General features: G+C 39.4%; 1 protein-coding gene across 1 annotated transcript in view; it reads left to right on the top strand.

The window, feature by feature from the left end:
• Positions 1-11,423, top strand: part of mtmr11 (myotubularin related protein 11) — a 58,096-nt gene extending 46,673 nt beyond the window's left edge. Inside the window, exons 14-18 of the mRNA XM_041794115.1 lie at positions 1,152-1,324; positions 2,617-2,787; positions 3,009-3,227; positions 3,627-3,947; positions 9,274-11,423. Of these exons, the coding sequence (XP_041650049.1) occupies positions 1,152-1,324; positions 2,617-2,787; positions 3,009-3,227; positions 3,627-3,947; positions 9,274-9,684 (1,295 nt within the window). The 3' untranslated portion in view covers positions 9,685-11,423. The remainder of the gene's footprint in view (positions 1-1,151; positions 1,325-2,616; positions 2,788-3,008; positions 3,228-3,626; positions 3,948-9,273) is intronic.
• The last annotated feature ends 1,343 nt before the right edge of the window (positions 11,424-12,766 follow it).

The raw sequence follows: 12,766 nt of genomic DNA, 5'->3' as shown, positions 1-12,766 counted from the left end.
TTGACTCCTAAGTAATTATTACTTAGGCTACCAACAAGATTTTTTATTGCCACCCAGGTCAGACTCTTGATGTGTCTGATTGTAAAAGAGTAGGAGCAAAATATTGAAAGTAAAGGCAGATTTGAAAAGATACTACTGTAATGTGCTCCTGTGATTACATGTTATGGCTGATTTTACAGACAGTAGGCAGCTCTTTACTTGTAATCATCAAGTCTGGCTGTCTGTGCAGCATTCATAAACACAGAAAGAACCAGACCAAGTACTGCATCAGTCAAACAAAGGCAGTGTTCAGCTCAGGATGTTTATTACTGGCTGCTGGTGTTTGACTTTCTCTGCCACTTTGCAGCTGTAAGTGACGAACAACACGCCTGTTTAGCTTTGAGGATCATATATCAGCAGGGCCCTAAGTCCCCTCAGTGTGGCAGATCTGTCACCGACTGAATCAGCATAAATACCTCACCGCAGAAATGACTCACTGCACTGGCCCAAGAAAACTTTGTTACAGCGTGCCTCTCCCTCTTTGTTTTGTCTGGCACTGAGTGTTTGTCTTTGTCATCACTTTTTATCTGCAGTTCTGTCAAATCAATATCTTTTATCTTTTAGTGTCCCTCCTCTCACTGCAGTCAAACAGATTAAAAGCACTCAGCATGAATTAAAGCAGAGTTAAATGCTGGCTTTATATTAACAGGCAATGTTTCCCAAGTGGTGCTTTGAATTAAAAAAGCTTTTAAGATAAATTGAAAAAGACTCAGCAGCCTTTTAATGAAGTCAAATGAACTCATAACATGTTATATGGGAGTCATTAACATACACCATCACAGTGATGATAGAGTTTAGAGCAATGCTCGAGCAATTAAACAAAATACAAAATTACAGCATGATTACAACAAACATTTTAATATGTGTTCATCATAAGATAATACCACTAGTGTGCTACATGTAACTTCTACTTAAAGATTATACACTATGGCCACTTACTTTCAGCAGTGTCCATATTCACTTCCCCAAAGATGCTTAAAAAGAGAACATCTAAATAGTCAGAGCTACCAGGCACAGATAAAAAGATAAACTGATAAAAATCTCCTTCTGAGAAAGTGGAAGTGTCATAGAACATAATTTTAACATGTGCTTTTCTCATTTTGACTTGACAGAGGCAGACGACCGGGACATGAGCTGTGTGATCTCCAGCCTGGTGCAGGTGATGTGTGACCCTCACTGTCGGACCCAGCATGGCTTCCAGGGTCTGGTACAGAAGGAATGGATAATGGCCGGCCATCGCTTCTACAGCAGAATTAACTATCACAGAGACAATGATAAGGAGGAGGTGAGAGATGAATTTTAAAATTTCAGGTCTGTTTCTACATCAAGATTTACATCTGAATCAAAATTAAACTATTAAGTAAACTCATAGTACAGACCTTCATAAGACAATTATGTGACAGTTGAGAGAACTGCAAGAGATGGTAGGATAAAAATGATAATAAACCCATCAATTTTTATGCCGCTTATCTTGTTTAGGCAAGGGGAAAGGTGGACACACAGAGTCGACATATAAAGACAAACATGGAGTCATTCACACCTATGGAAAACTTAGGGGTCTTTCCTCAAACTGCTCTCTTGTCACTTCCTCTGATATCACATGAAGCTCCCTCGGTAAAGATGAAGGATTTAAATTCAGCAGCAGGCCTTGAAAGAAACTTCCTTTACTGCCACAGAAACCAGAACTTTATGTAGCATGATTTTATGTCACTAAAATAGTAAGTGGTTCACATCAATAACTTTAGTTGAACTTAGTATAATCAATTCACAATATAAGGAAAAAGCTCAAATTTTTATTCTAAAATGATTTTAATTTGATGTTCACAATATTTTTATCAGTGCTTCTAGACATAAAACACTGAAAATAAACACATGAACCCTTTTTGAGGTTTGACTCATAGATCCTGATAGCAAAGTTACTTTTTAAATTTAGTTTCACATCTATATTATACTGATATTTCTAAGATATTTTGATTTGTTAAAGTTTTTGCAGGTAACAGTGGGAATTTTAACCTACAGAGCATCTCCCATGATGAACAATGAAATGTGTTACACCTGTTCAGTAAGTCAGCATAGTTGCAGACTTGCTGATGGAGGATGGACACATTTATACTCTATACTCAGAGGTTTTGGACAGCACTCAGTGTGGCAGTCACAAGTTCACCTAACAAGCACATCTTTAAACTGTGGGAGGAAGCTGGAGTACCCAGAGAGAGGTTACATGCACCAGGTGAACCTGCAAACTCCTCACTTAAAGGCCATTTGAACAAGGGTTCAAACCAGGAACTGTCCTGCTGTGAGGAGAGAAAAAATGAGATTGATAGTTTTTAAAGGATTTACATTAAAATTGTGAGCATGGATAGGGGATAACTGTTGCAGAAAAAAATATGTCATAGTCTGCTCAGTCCAAGTTTGAAAGAGACCCCCCTTGAAACAGTCTGTGCAACATAAAAGTGTTTACAAATGTGTTTGTAAAGGCATTGCTTTCATTTGTTTTTTTTTTTTTGTGTGTATCATAGCGTTGTTTTTTATTCACACAACAAAAATAACATGTTTATTCACCAACTTCCCCTTCAGGCTCCAATCTTCCTGCTCTTCCTGGACTGCGTTTGGCAGCTGCTGTCCCAGTATCCCTGTCGCTTCCAGCTGACAGACGACTTCCTGCTGGCCCTGCACGACAGCGTCCACCTGCCACTCTTCTCCAGCTTCCTGGCCAACTGCCAGCGTGAGAGATGCAAACGCTCCCAGGTACTGCACACCTGAGAGGGGATTGAACATCTGCTGAATTATAGAACTGAATGGGGTTAAATGCTTTCTTGGGAAATGTTCTGATTAGAGCAAAATAATATATAATCACACCACCTCCTTACATCGTGACATTTTACTTAATTTTAAGTTGATATGCTGAAATTTCCTGTTCATCTGGCTTAAAAATTTGAAAGCCTTCAAAGTGTTTGTTCTCTGCACAGAACCTTGGGCAGTCTTACACACCTGTCAACGGCTGGAGAGATGTGCTTCATCCAGATTCTTCTTCAGATCCATCTGACCCCCCTCTCCCCCCTGTCTGGGATTGGGCCCTGCAATACAGCAAGCCGAGAAGAGACCGCTTCACCCAGCCTGTCCCCCCAACTCCTCCTCTCCAACCACTGATCAATGGCAACCTCAACACCAACCCAGACACTCATCGGGTAAGACTGCCTACTTTATTATGATGTTACAATGTCCTCTAGTGGCCATAATAGGAACTTCAGCAAAATATCATATTAAGCAGTTCAAAAACCTAGTACGTTGTGTTTTTTACAAAGATTCTTCTCTTAAGAATTTAAAGGCTACTAAAAACTTTAGGGGGCATCGCAGAGAATATAAGGTACCCTTATATATTTAGTCCTTGGAAAGTGCCTTGTATCCTGCCTAATTTTTCAGTTTCCTGAGTATTGGCAACGAGATGCTGCACCCTCTTCTAGTGCTTACAAAATCTGCATCTTAAATTGACTAAACTTATTAAATCTAGTTGGGTTACTTTTTAGTGGTCTGTGTCCTATGAGCTTTATTCACAGCATATTTTTTTCTCCAAATCTTCCCCCCAGCTTGCTGACACCATCCCTGGATCGGTCTTCCTCTTCTCTCGAGGAACTTTCTCCTGCCCTGCTAACCTTCTTCCCTGGCGCAGCAGCGGTACATCCGGCGTTTACAAGAAGAGCCATCGGAGAGCGGCGTCCTCTGAGAACGTGCCTGGTCTAGAGAGGCTACTCAAAGCCTGGGCCCTGACCGACATTCCCCAAGGTTTCACTTCCAGCTCCAGACCTCAGGGACCACTTGACCCCTATGAGCCCCTGCTGCCTCTCCTCATGGGGCCCTGCATGGGCCTGTGGAGGGAGTGCTACCTCCGGGGGGCGCTCCATGCACAGGTATGTTTACATAGTCATGTTGGAAGTTTGTAACCAAAAACAAATGGAGGTAAAGTCATCCCCATTTACAGAGGCTATAGCATTCCAAGTGGGTGGCTTGGTTTGTAGTTTGGACATGCAACTATGCCCTTTTGTTGTAAATATCAACATTTCCATTATTGTTCAGGATTTTTTTTACCCAACCTGGGGGTCAGATAAATCTTATTTTTTGTTTTTTTCCCCAGTAGCTGTGGCACGTTTACCTTTGCTTAGATTTTAGTCTCCCTACACCACTCTACTTTATCTATTTAATCTTTATTTGTAAAGGGATAAGTATAAAGCAAGTAAACCATTGCCACTAACTTCAGTATTTATAACCTGTGCTTATTTGTGATGCCCATCTTTAGCAAGGCCTTTAAAATATGTAAAAACTCAACAAGACTTGCATGCAAAGAGCTGTAGCAAACAAGTCTAACACTGAAAGGACTAAACAATACAATACATATGATACATAATACCACACAATAACAAAGTAAAAATGGAGGTGTGAGGTCATACCTGACTTTAAGACTAATTCCTTTTAAAAAACGCTGCTTCCTGAGTTTAAGAAGTCTGGTTCTAGTTTGAGCTCTGCTGGTAAAGCATTCCACATTTGATCCCCTGAACAGAAAAAGCTGTTTGTCTAATTGAAGATTATGAAAGAGCATATCAAAGTCTCCATGAGATGCTCCATGTGCAGCAGAGTCTGAAACCAGGTGGAACCAGGTTACTGAGCACCTGGAGAGCTTTTAATGTGAAAGTTTTAGATTGGCAAATTTGATAGAATTACCAAAGCTTTACATATGTAATTTTTCCAGAACATGCAGTAATATGACTTCATTGGCCTCCTATCTCAGATTTTCATTGTTAGGTTGTAAATCATCATCAGAGGCCTGATTGTTGTAGCTGCAGCTTGTGACCACATGGGTGCACAATAACTTATGTAGAGAATAGTGAGTGCAAAAGCATTTGCAGCATGAAATGATGAACCATTTTCAATGAATCTATTATGTGTAGGTTTGCTCACTGTTTTCGCATGCTTCTCAAATTTAAGGCTGGAATTGTATAAAAGACCGGGATACTTTATTTTGTTAACCTGTCCAGTAGATTGCCCATTGATCTTTAGAGTTGACTTATTAGTTTTAATTAAGGACTGGACCCAGGAAAAAGCAAGCTGACCTTTTTTAGTGCCAAGTGTGAGATATGAGCTCTCAAACCAAGCAGCTATAGATGGTAAATACGGGGGGTTGATTTTAGAAATTTTGAGGCCCCAGGCAAAAAAATAGCAATATAAGGCCCTTTCTCCTTTTTTCTTACAGCCAGAAGGAAAAAATGAAGCAATTCTTTTCAGTTACAGCAAGCAGGAGAGCAGCAGAGGGAGAGGTAATAAGAGAAGCCATTACAGGTGAAGTTAACTAAGCCAACTAAGCTTTAAGTAAAAGAAAACTATTAAGCAGATTAGCTGTTGAAGAACAAGACTACTTGACAATAACTTGAGTATGTCTAAATGTACATGAATGAAATAACAGCAGGAATATGCAGCTCTGTCAACACTGGAAATGGTGAAGGGCAACAGTAGTACAGAAATATGTTTTAAAGCAGTGGTTCCCAACCTTTTTCCATTGAGGCCCCCCCAAAGACCCACACAGGAAAAAGTGACATATTGCTGTCAAAAATACACATAAGTCTAAATTGTTTTCATTATTTAAAGCCAAACACAATGGCCCAAACCACGAGTGTTATTAGCAAAAGACCTTGGTATGAATCATTCATATGGGTTTTTAATCATGATTGTAGGTAGTTTGAGTGAACCTAATTCTCAGAGCAGACGTGCAGTGCCCCAACCCCCCGAAAATCTCTGGCGCGGGGGTCCCCGACCCCCCTCTTGAATTTAATGTGAATTGTATCCCTTCTGTTATTTTATCACTGTTACTGCGGTAATCTATAGACATAAGGAATTTCCATTTAATCTTGATAGACAGTGGAAGGTGAAATTATCTCACATTTAAAGATGAAAATCAATCCATAAGTCAATAAACTTAAATTTATATAGTGCTTTTCAGTCAACTCAAGTTTTACAATGTGCTTTTAAGTATTTGTAGAGGCGATTGAAAAAGGTAGAATGTTAAAAAGGATTTAAAGACCAATGCAAACCAGCATTAATTCAATGTAATTGCAATAAAATAAAGATAACATAATAGGGAACAATCAATAGAAAATAGAAAGCACACAGAGAGCGCAGACCTCCGCGATAAGCCCTATCTCCCAATAGTGAAGAATCCTTTAATAACATTCCTGGATCCAGACAGTGATCCAGATCAGTCCCAAAATCTAATTTGCCGATTACTCCCTCCCTTGTGGGGTGGAGACACGGTGAGGCAAAGCATTGGCTTCGCTACATATGGACTGTCATGGCGGAAGCACCCATGGTCTCACCGGACGACTGAAAGTCATGGCAGAGGGTAAATATTCCTCTATTCCTCCCAGCATTGTGAGTATTGTCGCTATAATTTGCCGTCTCTCTCTGTTACGCTCCAACTCATCTCCTCGACCAGGCATGCGTCTCTCAAACTCTATAAACTCCAAAACTGAATTACAGCCAAAATGCTGCGGGATTGAAGTTCCCTCATGTCCGCCATCTCCTGGTGTAAAGTGGTAACAGTGCAGATCTCCACCATAAGCCCTATCTCCCAATAGTAAAGAATCCTTTGAAAAATTCCTGGATCCAGACGGTGATCTGGATCAGTCCCAAAATCTAATCAGTTCTTCCTTATGCCATTTCTGACATTTCCTGAAAATTTCCTGTCCATGACTTTTTGAGTTATGTTGCTATCAAACGAACAAACAAACGAACAAACCCACCCGATCATATAACCTCCTTGGCGGAGGTAAAGATAAGGCAATAAAGTTATGAAGTACAACACACAAAAATGAGATTAGAATATTTAATTGTAATGAAGTGTAATAAAATAATGGTACATTTTTAAAGTGAAATACTGAAAAACAAAATCAGTAAAATCAGTAGGATGTTTTTAGGAGCATAAGCACATGAAGTTACCTGTTTATATTTAAAGAGATGATATATCAGTACACAAAACCATCAGACAGTTATCTCTGATCATCATTTGCTGTGTAATTCTGCTAAGTGTGGATGTGTCAGAGTTCATCATGTGGGCGTCGTCCCCCACTAATATTTGATTAATTTTCAGTCCTCCACACTTCCTGTGGGCTCCACAGATCTGCAGTGAACAGCTTCATTATGTTTTCCGTGTCGTACCCTCTCTCATCATGACAGTGCCTCTTTAATGTGTAGATTATTCTGAGCTGTTGTGACGTCTCTGAGTATGACTGTGCTGTACTCTGCTTGATGTCTGTAAAGCAGTATCTCTCTAGTGTCCCCATGGTGATGGTGAGAATAGTGGAGGCCTGTGTGGGAGGATGCAGTCTATTTTCGATGAGCTGCAGAGGAAAAAGATAAATGTATCAATCTGCTGAAACACTGACTCAGGCTGATAATGCAGAGGGATTAGGATACATCCTGTGCTTTTTTGTTATTAAAGCATTTCCTCTGTTATTTCATTCATTAATAAGCTGTGACTTTAGCGGTGCTGATGCATGTCATCTTTTCTAAAAAATGTAGAGGGTTTCAAAGTGCATATATATGAAAGGAATTTAGAATAAAAATCAGCTATTAGACTAATTTTGTCACCAGCAGCACTAAAATAAGAACAAGGTTGTTGTTAGAAGTCTTATGCCTTTTCACAGTTGTTTTTAAATTCTTGCAAAACTCTGATGATTAATGAAATAAATGTAATTACAGCATGAAAAAATGATTTTACTTCTCTCTAACAAAGATTTTCATCTGGGGGGCCTCAGTGGCCTCAATGCCCTACTTCTGTCAACTGCCACGATTGATGTAGCTGTTCTATTTTCTGTTGCTTCTCAGTTTTTAGACTCAACTTTCTTTCAGTGAGATGCTTATTTTTCTAGACAGCACCAATGACAAATGGCTGAAGAATAATTCATTGTTAATGAGAGGGTTAGACAAGGGAGGAAGAGGAGGAGGGTCAAGGGAAGTAGGGATGATAGTAAGAATTGGGCACTGGAAGAATTGAGGGTAGGGTAGAAGAAGTAGATGGAGCTACATTGCTTCCTTTGTTATCTCCCCTATAGGATACACTGGACCATCCTTTATGAAAGGAGAGGACGATCATAATTCTTTTTGTCAGCTTTATTTAAAGTGACACACCTCTTGATCATTCACAAAAAGAGTGATCAACATGATAGTGGCGTCACCTTTACAGAAATAAACAATCATTTTCATCCAATCACGCTTCTGATTCATTAAGACAAAAGAGAGCAAAGGAGGATGAGCAGAGGAATGTTTTAGACATGACAATTTATCATCTCACATATGATAGTTAATATTTCTCTTTTTTTATCCAAACATACAATGTATAGGTTGCTAAATAATTCGAACTGCATTTTTGTTGCTATTTTGAGATATTAAAAGTTAGCGTGGTGAAAGGCAGTATTCGCCTCCCCTGGCGTGTCCTGAGTCGAGGCTCGTCACTTACAGATTTTCATCCAAACAGTCCTGAACTGGCCAGCTGAGGATTTTGACTGCCCTCCATTTTTGTTTTTCTCCTGAAATTAATGTTTGATCATGGGAGTTTCTGTGAGATCTAGTGTGTGTTCAACCTCCACTCTGAAATCGTTGCCACAGACAGCACGGTCTGGCCAAGGTTATCTATTGTGTTTTTGGAGGATTATTAAATGAAAAATTGTTGAAGTTGGCCCAATGCTCAGGCACGCCCCCAGAATTGTCTGAGCCCCTGACAAACTCAGTTAACAGGCCCTCCACAGTTGAGATTTAGTGATATATCAGTGCATGTGTCTTGGATCAGTAGCATTAGTGCTAGCGTCCTGGTTTTACTACAGCAAAGGTAACAATCAAATGGTCCCCTATTTGGCTTGAAAGTTTTAAAAACTCTTCAAGATCTGAAAATCATCTAGAATCTAGATGTGGAAGACAATGGCAATCCTGCCAAAAACTACAGAGGTGGCTGTCTAAAATGCATTAACACATTTGCAACCTTAATACATTTGTGAAATTCAGACGGACTTTTATTGACAAGTTTACTCATTTAAAAACTAAAAAGCAAACGATGTTGGGTGCCAAGGACTTCTACTTTTTTTTGCTATGGTTTTAAATTTGGTGTTGATACCATTTGATTTCTAAAAGTATGGTATGGAGTATGGAAGTTTAAAATGGTAGATCTGACCATGCTTCTCTCTCTCCCTTTAGGCGTTCTCCCACCCCATCTCTGCAAACCACCTCCACCCTGTGGAGCGTCTGGCCCACGAGGTTCAGCAGCTCAAAGACAAACTCGCGGAAATCTCCTCTGGCACAGATTCAAACCTGACCACCAAGATAACAGACACCAACCTGAACCAAAACACCAACAACGGCACCTTCCTCTTCCCTGCACCAAGGCCTCAGAGCGCCACCATGCCCCGATCAGCACCCCCTACTACCTCCTCTAACCACCACACCTCCAGGGGCGCGCCGCCCTCCTCGGCTCCACCAACAAGCAACAAGCACACCTTCCTGTTTGGGCACACGTCTGTCGCAGAGGCCCGGCCTGACCAGCGTTATTACTCAGCACCCAGCAACGCCAAGCTGCCTAAAAACAACGGGTCCTCCATTGCTTCCTGAGGTCTGCTACTCGTCTTTACTGTTCTAGTACAACTCAGACGCTCCATCCTTTAACCTGGGTACTAAACACCAACACCTGCCTGAACAGTCGGAACCCTCACTGGTGTTATGAACTGAGCAGAGCCATCTTCATATCAGGCTTGACATGATGAAACTTTAAAATGAACTGCAGCAGTGTAAAATAATCAGTGCAGGAGCTCTCAGCTCTAATATTTATCATCTGTACTGTATTTAAAAATGTGACAACTGTTTTGTATATTTGTAAAGAAAATCAAAGTATTCAATATGCCGCTAATGAAATATATCAAAGACTAAAAGTAAAGGGCTGATAATGCTTAATAATATAAACCAATAAGACCTACAGTATCTTAAAATGCAGTAGACTTGTTATAGAAATGTCACATCACCCTTTAAGATGGAAAAAAGCTTGAAGTTTCCATTTTTAGCTTCTTATCCGGTGCAGGACTAAGACAGTGTTTTGATAACGTGGTTCTTAAGAGCACTTTGACAGAGAACACAGCAGCAGACCAACACATATCTGCCCTGACCTCTGATTTTGTCAGGCTACATATCTCTACAAGACTTTCTTATCCTAAAAACCCTTTAGATGTTTATTATGTAATGCTAATGTGCAAAAAGACGGATTCACTTTGTTTTGTATCTCAGCTTCAAATAGAAAAGTAGAATAATGTTTGGACAATGCTAATTTTCCAAAAGTGTCATTTTTGAACTCCCAGCTCTGACCAGTGGCTTTATTTTTGAATTTAGGGCATGAGAGCTATTTTGGTACTGCACTCATATCTCTGTACTCACATGCATGATGGGAGCAGCGAGAGACCCATATTCAGTTCAGTTCAGAGTGTTACGTTAGCCTGTACATGTGTGGATGTGACAGAGCGATCATGTCAGGGCTTTAGTATTATAATCTTATCTAAGCTTCCTTTTTATTTTGAGTATTTTTGACCATCAGTGGTCATATTTGATGTCATATGTGTAGATAAATGTGATTTTTGAAATGTTTCAGACCAAATTTAGTATTATTTTCCACATTATTTATGGTGGAATTAAAATATGAGATATGTTTGTTGTTGTACCAGTGTTGAAAGCAAAGGGAAGCTTATTTTTCCTTTAATCGTTCCTTCCCCCCCCCCCCTGCTGCTGGTGCTGTGTTAGTATGCAGCCAGTATTTAGGTCAAGGACTTGGAAGTGTCTGACTGTATTTAAAACACAAAGGGAAGAATCTGCTCCTGCGCCTTTAAATCCAAACAGGTTGTCGTCGGCATGATGTGGGTGTCAAGTGGATTTGCTGGCATCATTCCCTCAAACGGATGAAAACTGCACCGTTATGAAATTGTGTTTATTTGGGGGGGATACAGTTATGTTTTTAAAGCTAACCCTCTCTCATGTCAAAAGGTACCTCACTTGATAGCACTATGAATTATTAATTGTTGTAAATATTCATTGCATTAATTATTATCAAGATGTCAGCTACAATTTCAGAGCTTTCCAGGTGTGATGCCAATGCATTTGTTTATCCTCCATGGAAATAAAACACAATCTCAAAGTTTTCCTGTTACATTAAACATCTAATTTGATCTTCCTCTGCACCCGTCGGTGTCTACCTTTGTATTATTTAATGTTTTTGGTACGAACGTTGCTTCATTTGCCAGATGTACATATTTTTTGTATCAGCATGTTTTGATCCTGATGAATAAAAAGTGTTATCACTTCATGCTCAACTGTGTTATCTATCTGAATCTTTGACACATCAATCACAAAAGAAATTCTTCTCAAACACAGCTCACAAACTTTATTTTTTAACAAAATAAATATTTACATATGATCTGGGACACTTAAAAAGTAGCATGGCACTGTACAATACAATTAAAATCCAAACCCTGCATGATATGTGCAGTTAGAGTAAAACAATCTTAAGAATCATGTGCAAAATGCTCCGAACTTTCACAATAAAATGTACAAATGTAGACAGAAAAATGCTTCATTTACAAAATATCTACGGCACAGTTTACTCGTGTAAAGCTGTCAAGTTTTCAACTTTAATGAAATATTTTCAGTCAGAGGACAGTAGAAAACCTGCATGCTGTTAAAAATGTGAATGCAGTGGGGTTTTTGTTGTTTTACAACAATGGACTAAAATGTTAAGAGACTCCAATCTTCCATATTAGTCATGAAAACGTGCAACTTTTCCACCAATAGAGTTTGCTCTCTTTCTGATACCAACTCTGTGTACTGGCTGATACGGAGTATCCATCTGATACCACTGCATTAAAAATATTTATCAGTTATCACACTGTATTGATAGGTTAATGGTTATTACATTGTTGTTTGACTTCAGCTTTTACTCAAACTGAGTTACTTTAAAGGCAGCTCAGCCCCTCTTTCAGGCCTGCAATGGCCTAAGAGTGTTAGTAAAACATGCAACTTTAAAATTCTTTGTTTCATCTTTAAATGACCTTAAACTCAAATAAAATACGGCTTTAAAACGCACAATGAAAACACTGCTTGCCCAAAGTCACTCTCAGCTTGCAGCTCCTGTCGTATGTTATCACATGAAATAAGGGCTTTAATGAAGTTCTTCTGTTACACTCTGGAAAAGTAGCAGCTGGTAAGGTTCTCAAATTTTTTAAACGATACAATCTCTGTTATTTTCATGATCAAAATTGTTGAGAAGTACTGAAGTGTTAAAGATCCTCAGAGTGAAATCACTGTTTGAGTTGCACAAAAACATTGATCCCACGATACCAAAATGTTGCCAATATATTTGTGAAACAGAAAGTGTGCAGGTGCTTGCCTGTAATTGTGTTAATTAAAAGCCAAATTAACTAGTATTGGCTGTCTTGGACTTAAATTGTTGCACTATGACATTTAAACAGATTAAAAAAGGGGTTTTCACTAAAACCATATCAAAGTTTTGAACCCCACAACCCTTACTTCTTGTGCCACACTGCAAAAGTGACGCACAATATTATCAGCATGATATTTGTATAGGCAGGTATGAACTTAAAAGTTCATTAGCATTTTCAGCAGATAGGGGGACTGGGGGTGGGGGGGTGGGGGGGGG

This window comes from Cheilinus undulatus, linkage group 8, assembly GCF_018320785.1.
Source record: "Cheilinus undulatus linkage group 8, ASM1832078v1, whole genome shotgun sequence".
NCBI classification, from domain to species: Eukaryota; Metazoa; Chordata; class Actinopteri; order Labriformes; family Labridae; genus Cheilinus; species Cheilinus undulatus.
The sequence above is the reverse complement of the archived record's forward strand: the minus strand, read 5'-3'. Positions and strand labels throughout refer to the sequence as shown.